Source organism: Pseudochaenichthys georgianus, chromosome 21 (genome assembly GCF_902827115.2).
Source record: "Pseudochaenichthys georgianus chromosome 21, fPseGeo1.2, whole genome shotgun sequence".
In the NCBI taxonomy this organism is placed as follows: Eukaryota; Metazoa; Chordata; class Actinopteri; order Perciformes; family Channichthyidae; genus Pseudochaenichthys; species Pseudochaenichthys georgianus.
In genome coordinates, this window is record NC_047523.1 from 29,325,282 (window position 1) to 29,352,483 (window position 27,202).

The 27,202-nt window shown below is 40.4% G+C and overlaps 2 protein-coding genes across 2 annotated transcripts; both read right to left on the reverse strand.

Annotated features, from left to right (window-relative positions):
* Positions 1-53: 53 nt before the first annotated feature.
* klhl23 (kelch-like family member 23) lies at positions 54-4,113 on the reverse strand. The gene is made up of 4 exons (XM_034110242.1): positions 3,673-4,113; positions 2,305-3,534; positions 1,158-1,310; positions 54-1,083 (listed from the first exon to the last, which is right to left on the reverse strand). The coding sequence occupies exons 1-4, from the start codon at positions 3,677-3,679 to the stop codon at positions 773-775; spliced, it is 1,701 nt and encodes a 566-aa protein (XP_033966133.1). The 5' UTR covers positions 3,680-4,113; the 3' UTR covers positions 54-772.
* Positions 4,114-4,897: 784 nt separating this feature from the next.
* On the reverse strand, positions 4,898-16,152 carry phgdh (phosphoglycerate dehydrogenase). Its single transcript, XM_034109987.2, has 12 exons — positions 15,831-16,152; positions 13,933-14,081; positions 13,784-13,849; positions 13,644-13,698; positions 13,389-13,487; positions 13,172-13,304; positions 12,939-13,087; positions 12,689-12,841; positions 11,624-11,762; positions 11,286-11,413; positions 10,974-11,193; positions 4,898-5,260 (listed from the first exon to the last, which is right to left on the reverse strand). Exons 1-12 carry the CDS (start codon positions 15,966-15,968, stop codon positions 5,106-5,108), a joined length of 1,584 nt encoding a protein of 527 aa, XP_033965878.1. The 5' UTR covers positions 15,969-16,152; the 3' UTR covers positions 4,898-5,105.
* Positions 16,153-27,202: the final 11,050 nt, after the last annotated feature.

The window sequence follows — 27,202 nt, forward strand, 5'->3', positions numbered from 1 at the left end:
TTTTTGTTGTCTCTTTTCATTGTAAAACACCACAAATGTTCTGTATGTTTTTAGTTTTCAGATCTTGTATTTTATTAAACAATATATTTATTGAATTTTCCCTATTTCCACAATAATAAAACAAAAAAACAAACAGATCAAACATGTAGGATATACATAAAGTTTCGGGGAAATGTTATTACAGGCAGTGGTGAAATGTACATTTACTTAATCTGTATACTGAAGTATTCATTGATTCTAAATAAAAAAACCTTTACATAAAGCAGACAGCCTTTACCCTAACATTTAACATAAAGATTTAGGATGAAGCCAAACACAGATTTCAGTGTGACTGTATATATAATAATATATAATTCAATGTCCACTTAGCTCATTTATTAAATCAGGCAGAATTCCCATGATACGGTAGTGATATATTCAATCAAATAATTGTATAAAAAAAGAGCAATTATAGCTTCCTATTGAATCTGAGGTTGTTTTGTGTGAGGTGTATTTGAATAATACTCATACATTCATCTTCTTTCTTTTTTCAGTATTTCTTTCAATCGTTAAAAACTGAAGTACCCAAGAGTTAGCTAAAGTGTCAGCTGTGGAACTCCTGAGTTTTAAGTGAAATACTTGTTATTGTATTCACAGTTTGGCAAATATGTATCTCTCTAAGGACAGTTCAAGCTGTGGTGTTTAAAAGTGCACCTGATATCTTCTGACTGTGATACAATTGTCCTTTTACCATGATCCATTTGGCACACAATAATGTGTTGAGGGTTTAACACTAAACACTGTAAACACAAACACTTCCATGTGATCTGGCAGGGCTTGGAAGATTTCCCACAATTTCCCAAGAGTCCAGCTCAGGGTCGTATTTCTCAATGCTCTGCAGATAAGTCCCCTTGGAGTAAGAGTATCCACCTGTTACATAAATACAGCCATGTATTGCCACCGCCCCACACTCCATCCTTCTCTCCTTCATCACTGATATTGATCTCCATTCGTCTCTCTCTATGTCGTAGCAATCTGCGATAGTTGTCTGTCCACCAACCAGATACAGCTTGTTGTCCAGGGACACAGAACAAAGCCCATACTCTGAAAACAGAAGATTTTAGATCAGAATACAATGTTAAGCATTTTTTTTAACCTCTTCTTCCTCTTTCTCATACCTGGATGCGGACTTATTGTAATGATACTCCACTCATTGACATCTGGCTTGTAGACTTGGATCTTTTCATAGGTGCAGTTTCCTCTGTACCCGTAGTGACCTCCAGTCACATAGATTTTATCTCCCAATACTGACGCAGTGGCATTTCCTACACCTTCAAAAAGAAATAGAGGTTATAGGTATCATTTAATCAATCACTCGCATCTATGTTAACCTCTTGAGCCTGCATCATTGATTTTTTTTTTACCAGTTGGGGAAAGTGCAATAAGCTGACAACACAACACTGACATATTATCAACCTACTAATGTGTTGAAAACACAGTGTTTATGTCCAACATTCACTGTTCTTTCAGTTCAGTTTTGCTACCAACTCTTGAGAAATATAATTTATTTGCAATATTCACTTAGCCACTGAATTCTCCACTGTGTTCACTAGCTAGCTAACTAGCTACAACTGTAGAACTGCTACAATGTGTTTGACAATACGAGCTACCATAAAAGTAGTCATGTCAGTATTAAGAATAAATACTGTAGTTTTCATTTTTATTATTGCTTTTATGTTGATTTCTCTTTGTTGATTTCCTGGGGGTTCCAGCTTGATCTATGTTCAGGAGATGATTCAGTTGTTATACTGAATCATCTCCATGACAACTGAGCAAATTCCATCTACTCAGGATGTGGCTATAACTCAGAAAGAAGATATAGAACGAACTTGAATTACGAATGGTGTAAAGCAGCTATTCCAAAGGTCAAGAATGAACACAACCATTAATATGATCAAACCAGTCAACAGTTGATATAAACAACAATATTTTTGAGGAAAGCATTGATTTATTGAGGTTGAAAGTTCATTCTTGACCTCGTAAAAAGCAGTAGAAAGAAAATCTATCCCCAGGTTCCCTTAGGAAAGCTGTCCAGGAGCTTTAAATCAAATCACATAAACCTCGTCATCAGATTATCGGTTGAGAGTGCACTCTAAAACTCAGATTTTAAGACAAAGTAGACAAGAACCGCAAAGAAAAATAAATCTGGTAAACATCAACAATGTCAATGACAACCAGTCAAACTCCATCTGGCATGATCATAAAGCTAATCTGTAAAGAGAACCAGTTCACAAATGCATTTACATCACTTAATTGTTTTCATACCTTGGATCATTTTGGCCAAAGGGAACCATTTCTTTTTCAAAGGGTCATAATATTCCGTCTCTTGCTCCGGAGCTCCTCCCCTGTAGCCTCCGATGGCAAAAATGCAGCCATGTAAAGCCACAGAGCAATGGTAGTATCTAGCTGTGATCATGGGGCAACCCTCGGTCCATTCGTCAAAGTCACAGTTATAAACAGAAACTGTGTCCAGAGCCTCAACAGTGTTTGTCCTGTAACCACCAGTCACATAGATGTTTGCTCCAAGTAAACTGATGCTGTAGCTCTCCCTTGCATGGTCAGGCATGTCTTTTCCTTGCACCCAGGTGTCGCTGATAGGATCCCAGATGTGAACCTCACAAAGAGGGTGCCAATAGTATCCCCCAACGATATACATGCTGGAAGACATTTTTCTGGTTGTAGACATCTCTTTGCCATTGGACCTTAAAGCCTGAATGATCATAGACTTAATCTTCCCTTCACTGTTGAGCAGGCATTGTCTGGGCACCTCTAAAGTAGCCTTGAAATAAATCTCATTGAGGTCCAGGTGGATGGTATGCAGCAACTCTGCAGCACAGTGAACACGCTTATCCAAGTCATGGGTCACCCATTTGGCTACAGCATCTATCAACACATCATCCCTCTGCATGGTGAGGTTCTTAGCAGCCAACACTGATCCCATCTTCTCATGATCCAGCTCGAGGAACTCGTCCTGCTGAATGAGCTCTGTGAACCTGCCCAGCATCACTCTGCGTGCCTCCCTCTCCAGCCCGGGACAGAGGTGCATCTCAGCAAAAGTGTGCATCCCCAGGCAGTTGTCCACATCCAGGAGGCGGATGAGAAACTCCTCACATGCTTGTTTCACAGAGATGAATTGCAGGAGGTCTGCAGCCTCCAGCAGGCTCTGCACGTTGCTCTGAGTGATGCTCACCTCAGCTGTGTACACATAGTTCACCAGAGCATCCAGGACCAAACAGTCCACCCCGATGAGCTTGATGACGCTGTTTGACCTCTCCCTCATGTCGGCTGTAAACATGACTTTGAAATAGGAGCTGCGGGCGGCCAGCAGCGCCTTGTGGCAGTGAAACACCTGTCCGGACTCGCCACATTGTAACGCAACGTCGGTAAACAGACCACTTATGTAGAAATGTCTGAGAGCACCAAGGAGCTCTGCTGCATGGTCACCATCACAGAAGTCATGTGTGTATATTTCAGCTGGCCTGAGTGACATGGTATCTGGGGAGAACACAGGAAATCATCAGCTCTACATAACGTTAAGACAGACAATAACACACTGCAATTTCGTGGTGTCAAATGTATTTTATCTATCCCTTAATTCAAGATTTGAAAGCTAAAAGAGAAACTATACCTTACCTCTCATCCTATTTCCATGGATGACCCTTGCTGTACTCGGCAGTGTGTGAACGCTCTTCAAAAACACACACGAGCCTCAATTTAGCTCGTGCAGCAGGACTGTCGCAGGCAGTCCTATATCCTATTTTGGTATTTGCGTGCAGCGGCCAACCCCCTCCTCTCTCCACCAGCAGGTCCTTGACAAAACCTAGCAACCATTCCGAGGATTCACCCAACACCGCTATTTTTCTCCCCGAGCCTAAATATAACCTCCATCCAGTCTCGTGATGCATTCACGTACGGCGCATTAGTGCAGCCATGAGGCGAAGAAGCATCACTAACAGAATACAAATATTATACAAATGAGCGTCGCCTTAAATACACCACTTACATGAATCATTAGCACTGTTCAGTATTCGTGTTTCCCCCTTTCCTGTGGTTGCCATGGCGTTTTGAACCCACTTTCAGTGCGGCCAAGGCTTTTTCTAATCCTGACAAGGATTAACAGCACAGTGCAAGAGCTCGTGCACAAGATTCAGGAATGACCACATGAGCTGGATTGTGACCGTTTAACATGAACAATTAGATTAAATAAGCATCAAATCACGGGAAAAATATATAGTACTTACTGTTTACACTAAATGCATAAAACAATGGTTGAACACGTTTTTAAAATATGCCTCCTTTAAGTTGCAAGGGGTAAATTACTTTTAGATATAGGAAAAAAGTACTTAAATATGTGTGACACCTGTATTGAACATATGACTGATGTTGGTTTTCTATGTTGTACCTACTAATGTGTAGTGTAGAAATACAAGTCAAAGCCAAACAACAAACTAACATCAAAATATAATTGTATATTTGCACCATCAGAACTGATTATACAAACTGACCAATTTCATAAAAGGGTACATTATTGAATTATACTTGTAATGTGAACAAAAGTTCTAATACAGGACTCGAGTAAAAGAGTACATAGTGACTTTCCACCACTGATGCTGGGTTGTTTTACTGGAGATGTACAATGTAATGGGACCCTGGAGGATCAAATACTATAAAACTGTGGACACAAAATTACCATAGAATTGAAACAAATCCCCTCGGACACAAAACATCTGTAAAAGTGACAGTGTGAAGATTACTGAATGAAAAACACCCAACTGCAGTTACATAACAATTGTTATTGCTGCGATTTTAGCAGTTGTACTTTTTTTTTCCACCTCTGTAAACAAAACGACAAGCAGCATTAGACACTCAACATTTATTTTTATTTATAACTTTTACAAACTGCATGTAAAACATCTAAACACTGGAATGTTATCAAAATGCATGTTTTAAACCATTAGGTTTCAACTTCTAAACAAAGTTGTTAGTTGTAAACGCTAAGACCAGAGAGATCAATTATATTTGACACTCTCAGAGATAAGACTTTCAGATGGCATTGTTGCTGTCATTTAAATGCTGAGCTGTGCAACCTCCTTAACCAAAGGCTTCAAAACACTGAGGTCTCCTGGGAGAGAGGACACCCCCACACAATACCACAGATCCCCAGTATGGTCTGCAGGAGCACTGAAGGACTGGATCTCCACTCCCGCTGTGGCCAGAACTCCTACAAAAAACAATGGAAAAGATAAAACAGGTATGATTAAAGGAAATAACAGCCCAAGGGCTTAAAAGTCATAACTCAGAGCTACCTGTCAGCCAAAATGAAAACCAATTTAACAATAGGGAATACATATGTGACCCGCTCTATCGAAATCAGTCGGAAGTCGCAACGGCTCATTTCAAAATAAACATGGTTTGCGTAAAAAAACTATTTTTTCGGGGTTTGGGTGTTTTGTTTGATTTTAAACAAACAAAGTGTTACCTTTCAGAATATGAAACTTTTATTTCCAAACTCACACGATAAATACATTCTTTAAAAAGGAATGGTATGCTCATGACACTCATTTTTAAATAATTATCATCCGATAAAACAGACCAGTCTCTGCCAGTCTTTTTTTTTTTTTTTTTAATCCGATGACATTATCAGTGATTTTAAACTGATTATATACCGAAATAACATCAACACTGTGGGCGCCGCCATTTTCCGGACGTGACGTAAACCATGCGTTTGGTTTTCGAAGACACGTTGATCTCCATGTTATTTACTGTAGTTTCTCTCTTCAAATATGCCTCACTGTATCGCGAAATATTGCCACAATTCTGATAGGAACAATCCACGGAATGCTCGGTTCCATCTGTTGCCAAAAGGTAAGCGTAAGAAGTACATTCGGAGGCAGTGGCTAGCGAAATGTGGCCGGCCCGAACCGAAAGATTCACAGGCTCATGAATGCAGCGAACATTTCAAATTTCCTCTTTTGAAAGCCTCGTTTTTAGTCTTACGCATCCGACCTGGAAAACTTTGCAGCCAATCTTATTTGTTACAGTGTATCGTGCACCAGGTCCTTATTCAGAATTCTTATCAGAATTCTCTGAGTTTTTATCAACTTTGGTTCTTAAAACAGACAAAGTAATTATCGTAGGTGACTTTAATATTCATGTTGACGATGATAAAAATAGCCTTACTGTTGCATTTAACTCTATATTAGATTCTGTTGGTTTCTGTCAGAGTGTAAATAAACCAACCCACTGTTATAATCACACTCTCGACCTTGTTCTGACTTATGGTATTGAAATTGAGCAACTATTAGTCGAACCGCATAATCCTGCTTTATCCGACCATTTCTTAGTAACTTTTGAAGTACTGTTACTAGACTACAAAGCATTAGTCAAAAGCTCTTGCAGCAGAAACCTATCTGTTAGTGCTATAGCCACATTTAAGGAAGAGATTCAACCAATACTTAACTCGATAGCATGTCTGCATGTAGGGGAGGAAACTTATACAAAATGTACACCACCCCAAATTGATCATGTTGTTGATAGTGCTATAGATGCGCTGCGAATAAAATTAGACTCTGTTGCTCCTTTGAAAAAGAAGAAAATAAAACAACATAGATTAGCTCCATGGCATAATGCCGAAACCCGCAAAATAAAGCAAAAGTCTAGACAACTTGAAAGGATATGGCGTTCCACTAAACTTGAAGAATCTCGTTTAATTTGGCATATTACTCTCAATGAATATAAGAAAGCACTGCGTAAAGCGAGAGCAGCCTACTACTCTTCATTAATAGATGAGAATAAGAATAATGCAAGATTTCTTTTCAGCACTGTAGCCAGGCTGACAGAGAGCCACAGCTCGATTGAGCCTTCTATTCCCATAGCACTCAGTAGTAATGATTTTATGTGCTTTTTTAACGATAAAATTGTTACTCTTAGAAACAAAATTAATGACCTCTTGCCTTTGACCAGTATAGTGTTATCAACAGCTCCCGGAATCGTAAGTTCTAATATTACACTAGATAGTAAACTAGAATGCTTTTCAGCCATTAACCTTGAACAATTACATTCAATGATTCTCTCTTCTAAACCATCCACGTGCATGTTAGACCCAATTCCAACTAAGCTGTTGAAGGAAGTTTTTCCATTAATTAGCACTTCTTTATTAAATATTATGAATATGTCTTTATTATCAGGCTATGTTCCACAATCATTCAAAGTAGCAGTGATACAACCGCTTCTTAAAAAGCACAACCTCGATCCAGAGGTTTTAGCCAACTATAGACCTATTTCTAATCTTCCGTTCCTCTCAAAAATTCTTGAGAAAGCGGTCGCAAAACAGTTGTGTGATTACTTAAAAAACAATGATTTATTTGAAGATTTTCAGTCTGGCTTTAGAACACATCATAGCACAGAGACAGCTCTGGTTAAAGTCACAAATGATATTCTAATAGCCTCAGACAAGGGACTTGTCTCTATTCTTGTTTTGCTCGATCTTAGTGCTGCATTTGATACTATCGACCATGATATCCTATTGCAAAGACTAGAGCACTTAGTTGGCATACAGGGAACTGCTTTAGGCTGGTTTAGGTCCTATCTATCTGAACGCTCTCAGTTTGTACGTGTTAACGATGAATCTTCCACGCAAACCAAAGTTAGCCATGGAGTGCCACAGGGCTCAGTGCTCGGACCTATTTTGTTCACATTATATATGCTTCCGTTAGGCAATATTATAAGGAATCATTCTGTAAACTTTCATTGTTATGCGGATGATACTCAACTATATTTATCAATCAAGCCTGATGAAATTAATCATCTAAATAAAATTCAAGACTGCCTTAAGGACTTAAAAACGTGGATGACCTTAAACTTTTTGATGTTAAACACGACCAAAACTGAAGTTATTGTACTTGGCCCGAAGAATCTACGAAACAAATTATCTAAAGACATACTAACTATGGATGGCATTAATTTGGCCTCCAGTGAGACTGTAAGGAATCTTGGTGTTATATTTGATCAGGATTTATCCTTTAACGCCCACATAAAATCAATTTCAAGGACCGCCTACTTCCATCTACGTAACATTGCAAAAATCAGGCATATCTTGCCTCAAAACGATGCAGAGAAACTAGTCCATGCATTTGTTACTTCTAGGCTGGATTATTGTAACTCTCTATTATCAGGGAGTACTAAGAAGTCAATCAAGTCGCTTCAGCTGATTCAAAATGCTGCGGCTCGTGTACTAACCAGAGTTAGGAAAAGGGACCACATTACTCCTATTCTGGCTGCCTTACACTGGCTCCCTATAGAACACAGGATAGAATTTAAAATTCTTCTTCTCGCCTACAAAGCCCTTAATGGGCAGGCGCCATCTTACCTTAAAGAACTCATTATACCCTACTGTCCTACTAGGGCATTGCGTTCCAAGAATGCAGGGTTGTTGGTTGTTCCTAGAATCTTTAAAAGTACAATGGGAGCCAGAGCCTTTTCTTATCAAGCTCCACATTTGTGGAATCAGCTTCCAGTTTGTGTTCGGGCGGCAGACACCCTATCCGTTTTTAAGAGTGCGCTTAAGACCTTCCTTTTTGATAAAGCTTATAGTTAGGGCTGATTAGATTCAGCCCCTAGTTTTGCTGATATAGGCTTAGTTTGTCGGGGGACATCTTACTTCTTCCTTCTCTCTGTCTATACCCGTGTACACTCATGTTCCGATTAACCCAGCTTCCCCAAATGTCTTTCTTTTTGGTGTCTATATACGCTGGGATCCGGAGTCATGGATGATCCTGCGGTCCTGTGTCCTGGATCGCGAGCGCTGGATCTTGAGTCGTGGCTGTGGTCCTGGATCATAGGTCCTGGATGGATATCCTCGTGGATTCATCTTCCTATTATACACACATGCATTTCCAAACATTTGGACTACCTATGTTGCAAATGTATTATCTTTTCAATTTACACACGGCATCTATTGCACGTCTGTCCGTCCTGGGAGAGGGATCCCTCCTCTGTTGCTCTCCCTGAGGTTTCTCCCATTTTTCCCTTTAAACTGGGTTTTCTTTGGAAGTTTTTCCTTGTGCGATGTGAGGGTCTAAGGACAGAGGGTGTCGTATTGTCATACTGATATTCTGTACACACTGTGAAGACCACTGAGACAAATGTAACATTTGTGATATTGGGCTATATAAATAAACATTGATTGATTGATTGATTGATTTCCGGACGACTACTCTGAGAGTATGATCAAACATAACATGGGATTTATGGAACAACCATTACTTAATGGAGATGCAGTACCATCGGTCTTTCTGGTGTCATCACCGACCAGGACACCAGTTCGGCCAGTTGAGAAATCGCCCTCTGCAAGTGTGAAGCGACGGAGGAGCAGAAGTAGTGCTCGGAGTAAGAATAAGGTATGTTATAGCGCATTTCCATTGCAGCGGCTAGCCCCGTTTTAACGTCCTTTAGCGTCCAGGCCAGGACAGTTTTTGGTGGCCTTTCCATATAGCGTAGTACCGGCTAGTGTGTATTTCCCCCCAGTTTTTTCCGGCCCCATAAAATCGTGATTCTATGGGAAGCTGAGTATGCTAAACTAGAGAGGGAATCGCTAGCAAGGGTGGTACTACATGCATACATATAGTATCTTATATCATCTTCCTATTATACACACATGCATTTCCAAACATTTGGACTACCCATGTTGCAAATGTATTATCTTTTCAATTTACACACGGCATCTATTGCACGTCTGTCTGTCCTGGGAGAGGGATCCCTCCTCTGTTGCTCTCCCTGAGGTTTCTCCCATGTTCCCTTTAAACTGTGGGTTTTCTTCGGAAGTTTTTCCTTGTACGATGTGAGGGTCTAAGGACAGAGGGTGTCGTATTGTCATACTGATATGTATGGCTGAATTCCCCCATCCAATCTCTTCACATTGGTCAAAACTTCTTCCTCTGCTGACGAGTCCGAACTCAAATACTCCGCCATGTTTCCGTGTGTTGACAAAGTGAACGCATGGATGACGTCACGACCATCACGTGACTACTGAAAATGGCAAAAATGGCGGCGGCCAGACGGAATATACAGGTTTTGATAAAAAAGAGCTATAAAATCATTATTTACCGGGGAATATCGCTGATTTCTTCAGGGTATGGTTTAAACATAATGTTTCACTAAATACTGAAGTTTTGATTAATTATCTAATGAGTGGACCATTCCTTTAAGCTTGTAAAGGGAAGATGACAGGCAATCTGCTCTTCCGCAGCGCCGCCGCCCCCCCTCCCTCCGGCTGACATTATGAATGTAAGCGTATAGTAATCATAGATAACACGGCAGGGTCCGTTACAGTTTGTTTTCATCTGATTTCAATTAAACAAAGTCTTGGCTTTCAGAATATTAAACTTGTTTCGGCAAATTCAGATGATAAATACAACTTTGAAGCTTGTAACGGCATAATTACAAGCGGAGAACGGAGTAACTTAACGTCACAGCAGGCATAACAACAGCCGGTGTTTCTCGTGAGGGTTTTCCCCGGGAAACAAACGCAATACACACAAACGCAAAATTACACAAACACACACACTCGTGAGCTTCCCCCAGACCAGTAATCCAAACGAAAATATCTTCCCTCTGTAGTATTTTGATCATTTGCTCCGCTAATCAATCAGATCGATGGATTCCAGAGAAGAGGAAACTTTGAAGGCCTTTTTCTCAAAATGATGACTCGGTGACAGTCATTATATAATGTGACATATTTCGCTTAATATTTTGAGTACAAAAACAATCCTGATATCATTAGAAAGCTAGGAATCTCTTCTTTCCAGCAGTGTATACAACTCAAAATGTGTCTTCGGGTCAATGCGACTGATTTCGATAGAGCAGGTCACATATATAGTTTTGTGTGATTTCACCAGAGCATTACTGGGAAATAGCCTCATCCTAAAATTCCTTACCAGCCACCGAGGACAGGAGCTGTGGACTTGCGCAGGCCTTGAGGAACAGCAGGTTTCCAGTGAGAGAGACCGGCTGTCTGAACACACTGCCACTCAGCTCCAGCAGCACCGGCACGCCACCCTGAACTGAACCAGTGGCTTTGAAGCTGCTGCCGCTGGCCACGATCTCCACCGTACACACACCACCTGCCGCATCAGATGAGCAGTGGGCCTGGTTTACCTGGAGAAATACATGTAGGAAGACTTTATGAAAAAAAAGAAGACACACACGTTATTGTCATGTGGACTTGCCAGAATTAGTTTCTGCTGTACCGTGATTCCAGACTCCTTGGCCAGGCTGAGCACATTGATTAGGTTCGGGCAGGAGCCAGATCCATTGGCCAGCAATCCAACCAGTACTGATGCAGTCATGTAACCAGTGGAGGACTTCATGCAATCCCCTGGTTTAAAGAAAATTGTGGATGGTGTTGACAGTTAAATACTTCAAATTAAATGTGGATTTTAGAAAAACAGCAGAAAGCCATCAACTGCAGACACAACAGTGATCATTTCAGAATCATACCACTAGAGGGAGAAAGAGAACACGATTACAATATTTTCTATCTATGTTATATGACAGCCCCTTAAATCGGTTAGATGAGTGGTTTTACCTTGAGTAGAGATTTGAACACTTGTGAAAGGTTTCTTAGAAGAAGTGCATGACTGCAGCACGGCTCCAACAGCTTCTCCGAGTTTGATCAGCTGGTGAGATTCCTGGGAGAAAGTGCTGGCCAAAACTGATGCATTTACCTACAAAAAAGGAGAATGAATATAAAAACAAGACATGAACAGTGGAGTGCTTTTGTGAACTGGGTGTGCTGGCATATTTTCGAAGTCTGACCATTTGGGTGCCTACAAAAACGTAAATTGGATTTTTATTTGTGTCTACTCATTTGTTTCTTCATTCACCTCAACTTAATCTCTCCTGACAGAAAGCATAATCATTGGACATTAAGTTAACGGGTATTGAACATAAAGTGTAAAGTACAATTGCTTTACAAAAAAAGAAAACCTTCTCAAATATTGTTCACTTTTTGTTTTATTAAATATGACAAGCTAAGTGTATCAATCCATCCATCTTCTCCCGCTTATCCGTGGTCGGGTCGCGGGGGTAGCAGTTCCAGCAGAGAGCCCCAAACTTTCTTTTCCCTGGCGACATCAACCAGCTCTGACTGGGGGATCCCAAGGCGCTCCCAGGCCAGCGAAGAGATATAATCCCTCCACCTGGTCCTAGGTCTACCCCTTGGTCTCTTCCCAGCTGGACGTGCTTGGAACACCTCCCTAGGGAGGCGCCCAGGTGGCATTCTAACTAGGTGCCCGAACCACCTCAACTGGCTCCTTTCGACGCGAAGGAGGAGCGGCTCAACTCCGAGTCCCTCCCTGATGACCGAACTTCTCACCTTATCTCTAAGGGAGACACCAGCCACCCGGCGGAGGAAACCCATCTCGGCCGCTTGTATCCGCGATCTCGTTCTTTCGGTCATGAAGTGTATCAAAATGGGTGTAATTTAGCATTTATATTTTACATGGCTTTTATTTATTTTTAAATGTAAAATGTCTTGCATGCTGCATCAAAAAAAAGGGTTGATAAAATGTAACACTTCAATATGTATGGCAACAAAAAATGTCAAGGTCTGAGAAGGAATTTGTTACAAGTAGAACGTAGTGTTACTTACTGCTCCGATCAGCTTCTTGCCCTTCACCATGTCCACAATCTGCAGAGCGATGTCCTCCCCACAGCGAGCCTGCGCCTCCTTCGTGCTGGCTCCCAGGTGAGGACAGCTGATCACGTTAGGGTGGTCGACCAATGGACGGTTCTTAGGAGGCTCCTGTGGCAAAAGCATGATCACAAAGTAAGATGGAGAAACCCTTTTATTAATATTAAAGAGTGATAAATGACACAATTTCATGTTCCAATCGTCTTGCCTCAACAAAGACATCGAGCCCCGCTCCTCCGCACTGTCCGGACTCCAGAGCTCGGAGGAGAGCGTCCTCATCGATGATGCCCCCTCGTGCACAGTTAACAACCTTTACTCCTTTCTTGCATTTAGCAAACGATTCATCATTAAGAAGACCTTGGGCAAAAAAAATACAATTGAGGTTCACATTTTCAGTAAAATGAACGATGGCTATGTAATGATGAGAGCTTTGAGACTAACCGACAGTAGAGGGCATCAGAGGAGTGTGAACAGTGATGTAGTGACACTGTGGCCACAACTGCTCCAGGGACATCTGCTCCACCCCCCAGCTGGCTGTCACCTCAGGAGGAGTGATTGGATCATAGCCGATTGTCTAAGGAAGGGAGAAAAAAAGCCATGTTTGCTTAATTCAATCACCAAGTGCAAATAGTGAACAGTTTAGTCAAGTATAACTTACCCTCATGCCGAATGATTGCATTCTTGAGGCGACTTCCTTTCCTATTCTTCCAAGTCCAACTATTCCAAGGACCTTGCCATAGAGCTCTGCACCCATGAACTGTAGAATTAGAAAAAAACATTGACCTCATCCAAGCTTCACATCTGATCAGTGATGACTGGCTGAACAATGGAGCCGACCATGCATCAGTAACCGCTTTGTGTGCCCACTGCAAACATGCACAGCATATGGGGGCAAACAAAAATTTCTGCTTACCTTTTTGCGATCCCAGTTCCCTTGCTTCATCGACATGGCAGCCTGAGGCACAAATCTGGAAAAACAACCACATGATAATGGCACTCGTGCAGAACTTCCATGCACTTAAAAAAAAGCATGTTGACAACGGCTGATCTCACCTTGAGAGGCTCATCAGCAGGGCACATGTCAGCTCGGCAGCACTGATGGTGTTTCCGCTTGGTGTGCTGGAGAAAACAGTCGACAGTTAATGGACAGTACAGTATACTGAAACTGCACAGGAAGTACGTTACATAGACTGGATACTTACTTCATGACAATAATACCCTTCTTGGTGGCAGCATCAACATCCACATTGTCCACGCCGGTTCCAGCTCTTCCGATGATTTTCAGATTAGCAGCATTGATGACATCAGCTGTTACCTTTGTGGCAGATCTGACCACAAGGCCATCGTAGTCCTAGGGTGGAGAGAGGATCACAGTTCATCTCATGGAGTTTTATATCTGTTGGTAGTTTATTAAAGGCTAGATTTACACCTCAACAAAGTGCCAATGTCCATGTTTCCAAAAACCTTCCACTAAATCACTCTGCTCAGTATATTAGACTAGTGCAAAGGTTTTTGGTCAATTGTGCCACTACAGCATAAAACAAACGGTAATGAAAAGGCCCTTAAAACCAAGACTATATCTTGATGCCCCATTCTTCTAGGGAAGCATTTTTTGTTGAACTTGTAGTTTTATTAATGTAAATTGACCATGAGCCGTAAACAAAGCCATCTCCTGATCTGTGTGGCCTACATTTTTACAAGATACATTTGTAACCATGGAAACAGGTCAGCTCGACAACACAGTATTGTCTGTTATCACCAAGTAACAACATGTTGCTTTTGGACACATTTTCTATCTTTGCTTCGTGTTTAAAGAGGCACAGTTGCTCATATTAAATAACATTTTGTGAACAACAGAGAAAAGCAATATACTCAGAAGGCACAGTGACAACAAAAAAACTGTCCAATGAATAAGGTATTGTTGTTCAATATGACTTCATGTTAACTCCTCTTTTATTGTTTGTAGAAAGCCAGTGGCAACAAAATGGCACTGGGTGAAGGTCGTTAGGACTGGAACAACCCAGCACCAGATGTGAAAGCAGCACCACATATAACTCGAAGCAGAAAGCACACATGAGGGCAGTAAGAACAATGTGGGCTTAATGAGATTTAGGAATAGTTCAGGTTTTGAAGTTGGGTTACATGAGGTACTTGTCCACACTTGTACTTGTGTCTACAATAGATGGCTGTCAGCACGTTCCCAGTTTGGAGACGCAAACAGGAGTTACAGCATTGAAAAGTATGTTCTGCTATGAACAGAGTTAAAGCAAAATGTATTTTAGCTAAATAATCTGTTTACTACTTTACCTTGCTGTCAGACAGCCGTTAACCAGGAACATGGGGTGTGCTACATCCATCTACTGTGGATAGACTATGGAAAATTACCCTAAATAACCCCACTTCATAATATGGACTCAGTGGTTTAAAAAAACAATGCAAACCACTCACTTTTGCTTAAGGCCCTTACAAGAGGTTAGCCAAGTCCTGCATACTGCAAAACACTTTTATCCATTACGTTTGTATTATAACTATTTCATTGCAATCAATACTTTCTGATCCAAGTTCAACAAATCTAAAATGATACAAAGGCAAATACTAGTTTCTGATACATGCACAGCCGGCCCTCTGCAAAAATCTAAAATGATACAAAGGCAAATACTAGTTTCTGATACATGCACAGCCGGCCCTCTGCAATAAACTGACAAAATCTGCTGCATGTGGCACTGTGAGAAAGTGATGGGAGAGCTGGTAAAATCAGGGATGAGTTGCATCAGCTTCACAAGGGGCGGTGCTAAATGCAACTACATTCAATCAATGGGCACATCCAAACCAGACAAATACGTGTCTGGCTCAGAGGAAAAGCCTGAGAAAAAGGGTATTGGTATATTGCCTAAAATTAAACGTTGTATGAAAAAACAACCAAAAACAGGCATTACTCCAGTGACAATACTTTCACTCAAGACATGCGCACAGCTAAACTGATTGGCAGGAGCTTTAACATTATGCGAGCTAAACTTTTTACAAATATGTGGCGCAGGAATAAAAAACGACAGCCGGTGCAAGATAAACCTTTTGTGCGACACTGGTGTGCAAACTTTACCTTAATCTCCGCCATTAATTCATCTCTTTTCATATTGGGTTTTTCCGTAACTCGAATGCCATTTTCCTCCAGAATCGCCTTACAGCGAGGATCGACACTTTCACTGATTAAAACAGTCTTGATGCAGATAGGGGCCATCTTGGGGTTTTTCTTCCGGGGTTCGTTGCTGGTTGTCTGGAAACGTCGGGTGGCTGGTCCTTTCCTGAAGTGATGGACACCGTTGCTTGGTCGGTTCCCTCTGCTGGTTTTGAAAGGAGTTCTGGGATTTAAGACGGCCCCTTTCAAAGTTATCCCGCCCTCGCGTAGCTCCTGCTCTGATGTAACGATAGAGGAGGCCCTCTGGAAACCAGTTTAACAAAGTAGTGCCAGGCAGTGGTGGAAGTGGAAGGAAAAAAAACGGCTTTTGTAAAAATTGCATAGCCTATCACTTTAAGCAGGCATTCATAATGTGTATTTAATAAGCGTACAGAATGTCCTATATTCACAATACAAAAAAAACAAGTAGGCAACTCGTTATTATGCAGGGAATGGCTCATGTCAGTGTTACAGAAAGTAGTAAAATAAGTGTAGCACAATATAAAACTATTAATACCACTCATTTTTTGTAAAAATGCTCTTTTACAAGAAGAAGCCCTTTATTCAAAAATCATACTTAAGTAAAACAACATAAGCATCAGCACTGCCTGAAGTAAAAGTTACAGGCCATGCAAAAAGCCCATTTCAGAATTATACACATTATAAGTTTGTAATGGTTAATTCCTTCATGCTATACATGTTTTTATTTATCAGGTCAGTTAAGTCCATTTTTCAGTCTTAATTCAAGAGATGCTGTTCATCACATGACTCATTAAGCTGCACATGACAGCCCCCTTATGTTTGTTTGTCAGAATGTCACAGTCGTAATAGTACATATTTTTTTAACACTACACTCTAAAAAATGCTGGGTTATTTCTATAAACACATTGCTGGGTTGATTTGGCTGGGTCATGATTATGGGTTATTTGGGTAACACACTGGTGGGTTGTTCATGCTGGGTCAAAAGGGTTATTAGGGCTTCAATTGCAGTTGAACACCTGCCTGGGTTATTTTTAACCCAGAGGTTGCTTTATTCATTTTCCCACTTCTGAATCATTCTGGAACCATCTTTTTGTCATTTCTCACAACACAAGGTATGTGGGTCATTCCAGAATTGGAGGACATTTCATGTCCCCCATATAAAAAATCTAATAATCCATGCCCAAAATGCTAAAACATGCACTTGTTGTGTTAAACATACTTGTATTGAGACAAAATGTATATAAAGTTGTAGAAAAAGTGGTTTCAAAATATTATTTAAATAATCAAATAGCTCTCAAACATCCTCTACAATGGCATTTTTCTCTTGTCTTGTCTTGTTCTTGGTGACCAACTTGCATGTCAAATATAACATTTAAAATAGGGATTTTATTTACTTTTTTTGGTATTATTCTATTGATATATGTCTCTTGTAATGGTAAAATCAATTTGTTAAATCATAAACATATTTTAGATAACAATAATGTTGCACAGGTGTGTCCCTCAACATGCGTTCAACCCTGTTACCCAAACCTTTTTAGATTGGCACAGGAAGTGAACAAACTGTAAATCAGATGACACAGTGGAAGTGACATCAGCAAGCCATGTGCTAGTGCCATGGGTAGACCAAAACTAAGTCCTCTCTTTTTTCATATTTTTTACAATCTTTTCAGTCTTAAAAGAGTGTGGCACTCTGACCCACTCAACCCTGTTACTCATATTATCAGAATAAAGCATATTCATTTCAAAGTTATTTTTCTTGCATTAGATATCCAAGTTTGTCTTGCCTTGAAAGTAGCATTACATGCTACATCTAGCAATAATTCCTAAGGTTAGAGCTCAAATTAGCATTGATTTTCAACCCTGTTACTATAATTAGAGTAACAGGGGTAATTCTTAATTGGAAAATATGAATTGTATGCCTAGCTGGGCACATCACTTTGTTTGATGGTTTGTTATCTGTTTTTCCTAAATACATAAAAACATATTATAAAATAAAAGGTTCATTTTTCAAAAATGTTGGTGTCTAAATTGTCCTCCAATTCTGGAATGACCCATGTAACCTATATTTTACCTATATTTATATAATTATACAATTCTGTAACTTATTGAATCAGTAAGTGATTTTGAAAAACCACTACAACCACAACAGTGATTTTGCAAAACCACTAATCAGCCAGTGATTTCACAGAATCACCAGTGTTCTTGCACACTGTAAGACCGAACATTACAAGCTTCTGAAAGAAAATGGGTTGTTTTAACTTAAACATTTAAAAAAGTTAATTCACCGCTAATTTTCTGATGACTATGAACTGATTTTTAATATTGTGTATACAGTGTTCAACCACTTTGGGTCATATTGGTAGTGTGCGAACTATACCACGGTCACCGGGGGAGCCGGGATTTTTTTGTTGTTGCGGGGGGGGGGGGGGGGTAAAATGCTGATCCGCGCATTAATAGCAACAGCACAGACATATGCCTATTATAAAGAGAAAATCTGTTGCACAAGGGGTGGTGCCACAGGTCTACATTTACATGAAACGTCCCGATGGATCATGTTCATGTCAACAGATTTCCCGAGCATGTATGGGCTACGCAAACTTCAATCAACTTGATAATAAATAATCCACGGACCACCAATGTAACGTTTGACTGTTTAATTAAATCAATTTAAAATGTGATCCACTCACTCCACTGTTGGCTGGTCCAGACAGCCGGCGGCCGCGGGACCACCGCAGCAACTTCGCCCCCCCCCCATCTCGAGCAGCAGGCAGGGAGGAAGAGGAAGAACAGGTGGGGTGGTCATCAGCAGCATCATCATCATCATCTTCTTCCACATCTCCTTCGACCTCTACTATGGTAGTTGTAGTCATCAAGTTAGCTTCTATTGGCTCGTCTTCTTGTGGCTCTTCAGCCCCCAAGTTAACGTTAGCTGTCAAGTTAGCACTAGCACTGACGTTAGCTCCCTCCTCTCTCGGTTCTGTTGTAGCAGCAGTCACAACGTACGATGTGCTACTAGACATTCAGTTGGTCTTCTTGATCAGGTTGTTTGGCCGTCTTTTTAAAGAAATTGCCCAAGGTACGTTGTTTTTTTCTTGTCGACATGTCAGCAGCAGCAACAATGCCTGGTAAACATGCAGTGCCAACTAAACGAGCTTGTGAGTGGGTAGTGAGTGGAGCTGCGGGCAGCGTGCAAGCAGGCGACACTTTTTTCATGAATCATAAACTCTAAATATAATTTTATTTCACTTATTTTACACCTTTGAAAAAAAAAACATGCCCAAAATGGAATTTATTTGGTCATCATCAGTATTTTAGCTCATGTCACCACTAGGGGAGCTATAGCTCCCCCTGCTCCCCTCCAGTTCGCACTCGTACTCAAACATTTTGCTGGTCTGACGTCATCACGTATGTGCTCCGCCCCCGACGTGCCAAGACGTTCTATCACACATGTATGTTATTACATCCATGCCTTCACCAGAGTCCGCCATTAGCTCCTCGCCTCTATTGAAATCGTTCAGACTTTTAAGAATACTTTGCCCACCGTGCTCTCACTGCTGGAATCGTGATCCTTTTTTTTGGCCGCACTACTCTGGTGAGTTACGTCTTGCCTTTGCACAGTATTTAAATGATGTGTTATTCATTTCTGCATCTAATGCACTTTGTGTCGCATGGTGTGTTAGTTTTATTTGAGCTCTTGTTAGCTAGCCTACATTTAATATCTGCCTCACTTGAAAAATGATTTAACTTACGTGTAAGACAGTATTTTTATATTGTTTTAAGTTAAATCTCAAAGTGGAACGTTTGTTGCAAAAGTTTTTTGGAAAAGTCGAACCTAAAATGGCGGCAGGCGGCGTATTTTCTTTCTTCTTTTTGTTACCGCATGTTTTATTAACTGAGTGCGTTCACACCTGCCTTGTATAGTCCGGTTGAATCGAACCCTGGTGCGTTTAGCCACTTGGTGCGGTTCATTTGGGTCGGTGTGAACGCAGTCCGAGACCTCTTAAGTGAACTAAACAACCGGACTCTGGTCCGCTAAAATAGGTGGTCTCGGAGCGCTTGCTTGCGAACTCTGGAGCGGTTCATTGCTGGTGTGAACGCAGTCCGCACCAAAACATAGGAAGCGCAGTATTTACGTGTCACAAGAACGCGGATATCTTCAAAAATCTTTAGCGAAAGAGTCTTTCAAGACATCCGCGGTTGTTTAGTTAAAGAGTAAAGCAGAATTAAGTGTTGAACAGTGTCGTGTAAAGTAAAAATTCTCCGTCAGCTACATAAAAGTAAGAACACCTGTCGTCGGTGAAACGCCCCTCCTCTGCAGAACGTCTCTCATGGATAAGCAGGAAAAGAACACCGACAGGCTGATCAGGAGCCCGACGCGAAGCGGAGGGATCTAGATCGGCATGAAGGTGTTCTTTTCCCCATAATGACCGCGCTGCTGCACATTATCCCGCTTATTACATGGTCACATTCTCAACAAACGACATGACTCCCAATATTAATTGAAATGCTTTTGTGGATTTAGAAAATTATTTTATTGATTTAAAAAATAGTTGTATTTAAATGTACATGCATCCGCTAAGAAAAATAGTCCGTTGTTACTGTTTGAACTAACGTAGCAACGGCAGGAACTGCTTCGATAGCGTTTTTGAGGAGCTTTTTGATTACAGATTTGAAAAATCGTTGCTTGCTTTAAAAGTAGCACAATTCATTATGTCAAACTTTGGGAAGTATCTAGATATCCCTGCCATAAGTAACTGGCAACTGAATATGTGTCGCCGTCTGACCTATGTCTGGACCGCTGCGTAAAAAGGAGGGTTTCTGCCCGTTACTTCTCCGCTGTTTTCTTGTCCGTCTTGTCAGTTAGTTTCAGCCAAACTGTATACAGTTACATCGAACGGACTTCTTTGTGCAGATGTGAGCATCCTTAACAACGGTCAATAAATCCTTGACAGCGGCCTGTCTGTTCTGGATTAAAAACGTGTCACGTGTTTTGAATTGACCAATCAGAATCGAGTATTCAACAAAGTCATGTAATAATGTTTTTGAACGACGTTGTCTGATTATATAATCATTAGTGCTGGGGGGAAACGATTATTTCGAAAACGATTAATCAGGCGATTATTTGATCGATTAGTCGACTAATCTAACGATTATTTTTCTGTTGTTCAATTCATAAAAAACGTAATGTAAAACATTTTTTTTTCCACGATACTGTGTCTCAGGGGATCTGAATATTTAACAAACTATTAATGTGTTATACCAGATTAACGGAAATAATCTCAGCTAACTGACGATACAAACCATGTTTACCAAAACAAAACACAAGTCTCATAAGAAGCATCTAAATGACCCATGAGCGAAAAATGCTAACGGACATTGGCACAGAACTCAAGATAAAAGTACCCTTATTACTTATCGTAGCTGCACATACAAGATATCCGATTAAAGCTGAGACTCCACAGATTATGTAGGTATATAGTATCATCACTGAGTGATCCGGACTCGCGACAGGGGAAGCAAATACAGTCATGATAACACGTACCTTTACAGAGCTTCTAGGGAGATCGTCTCACCACCGTGTCAATCTGATCAAAAGACGTGTTTAATGGCATTAAAATGAGGAAAAAAACGCGGCTGAATCGGTTAATCCATAGGTTTTTAACTAGGGATGTCCCGATCACCTTTTTTTGCTCCCGATCCGATCCCAATCATTTGATTTTGACAATCTGCCGATACCGATTTTTCCCGATCCGATCTTTATGCAATGCATTAAGAGAAAAAAAAGGTAACAGATAACGGCTGGTCATCCAACGCGATGAATTCAGCTATCTTGGCTGTTATTGTGTTGGCCTTTTCACTGTTCTGGGGCAGTTTCTCTTTCCTTTTTAAAAGTGTTGGTTGTTTCAGTGCCGTTACCTGAGTGGCCGCTGTGTACTCGCCGTGTTGTTGTTGGTGTTTGTTTCTCAGGTGGCGTATTAGATTGGTCGTGTTGAACGTAGCTCTGTTCTTTCTTTCCAAAAATGATTGAATTTATAATCCATAATTCCATTTTTATGTAAAAATCGGAGAGCAAATGCTAGCTGCTAATGGTAGCCACCACAGCTAGAACTGCTTGTTGCTTTGGGTGACCCACGTGTGTGTGTAGCGACACGGAAATATGTCGTCGACGATATTTTGAAGTCGTCGACGCGTCGCTACAGCACTAAAAGACACACACATTAATGGACCAGCACCAGAGGCCTTCCCATACACACAGGCGTTGGCGCTGTTCTGCATGAAATCCCAGAAGTGCTCTGACAAACAGTGCCATCTTTGCGCAAAATGATTATACAGGAATGAAAAGTCAATAAATAAACATGTTGTTAAAACTTTTTTTTTTCTTTTTTCCCTGCGCATCCCCCCGCCCGCTGCCACCACCCGCCCAAGTATATTTCAGATCTGTGGGAAACACTGACATATACATCCCTTATAAAAACGGCATTCATGTAATTGCGATTATTAAATGCGATTATTCATTGACTTTGAAAACATCCATTTATTGGAGAAAAAAATTGTGAACAGTATGTTTTTAACAGTTGATTACCCTGAACTGTAAGTATAATTCAAAAAAAATAATATTATTATTTAAAAAAGAAAAGTAATACTAATAATAAAAAAATAATCGTTTTATTTCGATTACGTTGTTTTTTCGTAATTGTTGCAAGCCATAATCGTAATCGCAAGTAAAATACGATTAATTGAGCAAACAATTAATTATCGGGCCGATAATTATCGTGCAAAAAATATATATATGTTATGTGAAAAAAAATTCTGCTGTACCGAACCGTGACCAAAAAACCGAGGTACGTACCAAACCGAAATGTTTGTGAACCGTTACACCCCTAATATATATAGATAGACAGACAGATAAAGAGAGAGATAGCGAGAGATAGAGTGAAAGTGAGATATAGTGAGTGATTGAGCATTGCCTGTGATAGAGTGATTGTCCTGGTGAGTGGTAGTGGGTGAGTAATTGAGGTGCGACTGTGTATTTGAGAGAGGCTGGTATTGTAAGTTTCCGTGTATTTGTCACTGTTTGTTTGTCTTTGTTGTATTAATTTGTTTGTGTGTGAGTACGTGAGGGTAGGGAGGAGTAGGCGCATAGGCAAGACAGGTGTAAGTAGGTGTTGGAGTAGGAGGAGGGACAGAGAGCGTTAGAAAATGGATCCCAGAATTGCAAAACTAATTCTGGATCGTGGCTGTGGTCCTGGATCATCGGTCCTGGATGGATATCCTCGTGGATTCATCTTCCTATTATACACACATGCATTTCCAAACATTTGGACTACCTATGTTGCAAATGTATTATCTTTTCAATTTACACATGGCATCTATTGCACGTCTGTCCGTCCTGGGAGAGGGATCCCTCCTCCGTTGCTCTCCCTGAGGTTTCTCCCATTTTTCCCTTGAAACTGGGTTTTCTTCGGAAGTTTTTCCTTGTACGATGTGAGGGTCTAAGGACAGAGGGTGTCGTATTGTCATACTGATATTCTGTACACACTGTGAAGACCACTGAGACAAATGTAACATTTGTGATATTGGGCTCTATAAATAAACATTGATTGATTGAAAGTCCACCACCAGTATCCTGAGGGGTCAACCAAGAAAGAACAATGTCATGAAGAGGAGAGCTGACACCTTCATGATAAAGGGTAAGGATGCATGCCATATGGACTCTAGAACACAATGATAATATGCTATGGTAAAACTAATACATCTAATAGGATGTCATATAAACACCAGACGGAGAACTGTACTACATCTGCAGGCGCAAAAAGAATCAAACCGAGCACCTTGCCAAAGTGGTCTCCACTGCTGAAGAAGCAAACGATTTGTTTGAGGAGTTTCACTGCAGCAACATTGGTGGACACTGTGGAGTGGAGAAGACTCACTGTGCCATCATTGCTCGGTACTATTGGCAGGGTTCGTACGGGTGCTTGAAATCCTTGAAAATGCTTGAAATTTGACGTGGTGTTTTCAAGGTTGGGAAAGTGCTTGAATTTTGGGAATGGTGCTTGAAATTGAGATAAAGTGCTTGAAAATGTAAATGCTTTACTTTTACAAAAAATTGCTGTCTGACTGAATAGATCGCTTTTTAGATTAAAAGAAAAGAATTGCTTCTCTTCTACATAAAACATCTCCGCTGCGTCCTTCCCGCGCTATGCGCGCGACCTGCAAGTGTTTGTGTTACGTGTGACCTGGGCATTCTGATGAGTGATAGATGACTGTGTGCCAGGAGGTTGCCGTTTCAACGAGCGTTGGCTAGCAGAAGACAAATACAAGCCATGGCTAAGACGAGGGTCAAGCCCAAAAATAACGATGCGAGAGTCTGCGCTGACGAGCCACATGAAAGGTACGCCGTAGTAGAGCATTTTAGATTAGGCTAACGTTGCATGTTACGTTTGTTTAAGCTAACGTTAGCGAACTGAATAGCGAACTCCATGAGGGATAATAATAATTTCAGGGGACAATCATTTCAGAGGAACGTACCTATGTTATGTTATGTGCGTTACAGTCGCCATCGTGTGGTGTTCAGAGGATGAAGCTCTCACGGCATTTCGTGTTATATAGTTACGAAATATAATCTATTGATTCAACACAGAGCGATTTTGAAAGCAATGTATTTCTACTGGTAGTATGTTTCGTGCCTAAACCAAATGTGACTTGCTCTATCGAAATCAGTCACATTGATCCGAAGACACATTTTCGTTTGTATTACTGGTCTCAGGGAAGCTCGCGAGTGTGTTTGTGTATTTTTGCGTTTGTGTACCGGGGAAACACTCACAAGAAACACCGGCTGTTGTTATGCTTGCTGTGACGTTACATTAGTCCGTTCTCTGCTTGTAATCATGCCGAAGCTTCAAAGTTGTATTTATCATCTGAATTTGCCGAAACAAGTTTAATATTCTGAAAGCCAAGACTTTGTTTATTTGAAAACATGAAAACAAACTGTCTTTTATATAAAATTGAAGTATTATACAATTAAAACTACATTTTGCTTTAATCCCATGTAATTGTAGAATGAACACAGTCTTCCTTTGGAGATGTATAAGTCAGGAGTCTTGAGTAGTCAACATTACCTAAAATCATTAGACACATTTGTACATATTATTTTCCACTTGTTACCATTTGTGATTTTGTGGCTACAATTCTGGCTAATACACTACCAGAGGTGGATAAGTACTCAGATGTTGTACTTGAGTAAAAGTAGAAGTACTCAGATGTTGTACTTGAGTAAAAGTAGAAGTACTCAGATATTGTTTGAGTAAAAGTAGAAGTACTCAGATCTTGTACTTAGTAAAAGTAGAAGTACTCAGGTCTTGTACTTGTGTAAAAGTAGAAGTACTCAAGTCTTGTACTTGTGTAAAAGTAGAAGTACTCAGGTCTTGTACTTGTGTAAAAGTAGAAGTACTCAGGTCTTGTACTTGTGTAAAAGTAGAAGTACTCAGGTCTTGTACTTGTGTAAAAGTACTCAGGTCTTGTACTTGAGTAAAAGTAGAAGTACTCAGATCTTGTACTTAGTAAAAGTAGAAGTACCAGAGTGTAGGAATACTCTGTTACAGTAAAAGTCCTGCATTCAAAATGTTCCTCAAGTGAAAATAGAAAAGTATTCTCATCTAAATATAGTGAAAGACAGTAAAAGTAGTCGTTGTGCAGATTGGTCCATTTCAGAATAATATATATGATATGTTTTATAATGATTGATCATGAAAGTGTTCTCAGAGCTGGTGAAGGTGCAGCGAGTCTGAATGACTTTGTATACTGCAGGGTAGCTGGTGGATTTACTCCGGGTGGAACTAAAGTCTGATTCAACACTTGATTAGATTTCACATCATTCATCTGTGAAGTAACTAAAGGGATTAAATACATGTAGTGGAGGAAAGTACACCATGTACCTCTGAACTGTTGTGCAGTAGAAGTACACCATGTACCTCTGAACTGTTGTGCAGTAGAAGTACACCATGTACCTCTGAACTGTTGTGCAGTAGAAGTACACCATGTACCTCTGAACTGTAAAGGAGTAGAAGTACACCATGTACCTCTGACTTGCGTTCACTACCAACAATTAATCAATAATGTATTGAAAAGTTATTTGGCTGATTGTTGTATATTGGCTCAGCCAGGTTATATGGGAGGCCTAGTCTATGTACAGGTCACTAATTTTGAAATATTAAACTTAGTTTTCTTTTCTTTAATTTGTCATCCTCGTGTAGAATGCTATCACGAAACACACATTTGGTTGTTTATAGCATAAAGAACATCTGATTTAATGTGAGGTAGGGAAATAATCATTTGAGTATGCATGGAGGGTGACATACGCAAGTGGGTGAGTTGGTATCTTCAAAATAATGAGGTGGAATACACATTCAGGTTCAAAAGTAGAGCACAGAGGAGTGTAATGTGTATTTCAAAATTGCTGTATGTGCAAACACCCTATCAGTTTAAAATATAATATAGCACATTTATTTGCACTAAATATTTCTCATAACTTTGAAATGATGTTTGTCTGTTTTAGATTGCTCAGTGTCCACAGTGCCAGGCCAAGAGAGCCAACATAAAAGAAAAGCTGGAGTACAGTCCGATAGAGATAAACAATGGCATACTGGTATTGTCAGTGTAGAAACACGTCAACAGTGATTTACTGTAATGCTCATGTATTTTTTCTTTCCCAGGTGACGGAGCCTTTGGAACTGGTTGGGATGGACTTAGTGGGTAAACTCACAGTACACATATGTGTAATGGTTGACTATTTCACTAAATGGGCAGAGGCCTACCCACTAAAGACTAAAACGGCAGAAGAGGTGACCAATTGTATCCTAGATTTCTTTTACAAATTTGGTGCACCTCAAAGACTGCTAACAGACCAGGGCTCAGAGTTTTGCAATAAGGTAGTGTTGATGCAGTATGAATCCCCAATATGTAACTGTAGTTGCTGTGCTAATCTATTGCTTGTTTGTCCCAATGATCATTTCAAGCTCAACTCTGGCCTGTGTGAGACACTGGCCATAAAAAGAAGCCTGTGCTCTGCATACTACCCACAGACCAATGGCCTTGTGGAGAAGTTGAACGGCACTATCCAGAGGTATTGGTTTTCAATACCTGATGGAATTCACGCTCTTCATAGAATTACAAACACATTTCCTAATGAGTAATGATATGTTGCTTTATCATACATGAGAACCCATATGCTCTCCTGCTTCCTCATACCTATACTTGAATTCTGCATTTTAAGGTCGTTGAACAAAATGGTGGCTGGTCACCCCAAACATTGGGAC

Excerpts from the sequence above, each read along its gene's own strand:
- phgdh (XM_034109987.2), bottom strand. The coding sequence starts at position 15,968 with ATGGCCCCTATCTGCATCAAGACTGTTTTAATCAGTGAAAGTGTCGAT. Across the intron at positions 13,488-13,643 it reads GGAACTGGGATCGCAAAAAG|TTCATGGGTGCAGAGCTCTA; the intron begins GTAAGCAGAAAT and ends CTAATTCTACAG. Across the intron at positions 13,305-13,388 it reads TGCAATCATTCGGCATGAGG|ACAATCGGCTATGATCCAAT; the intron begins GTAAGTTATACT and ends TCCCTTCCTTAG.
- klhl23 (XM_034110242.1), bottom strand. Across the intron at positions 1,311-2,304 it reads TTTGGCCAAAATGATCCAAG|GTGTAGGAAATGCCACTGCG; the intron begins GTATGAAAACAA and ends TTCTTTTTGAAG. Across the intron at positions 1,084-1,157 it reads TACAATAAGTCCGCATCCAG|AGTATGGGCTTTGTTCTGTG; the intron begins GTATGAGAAAGA and ends TTCTGTTTTCAG.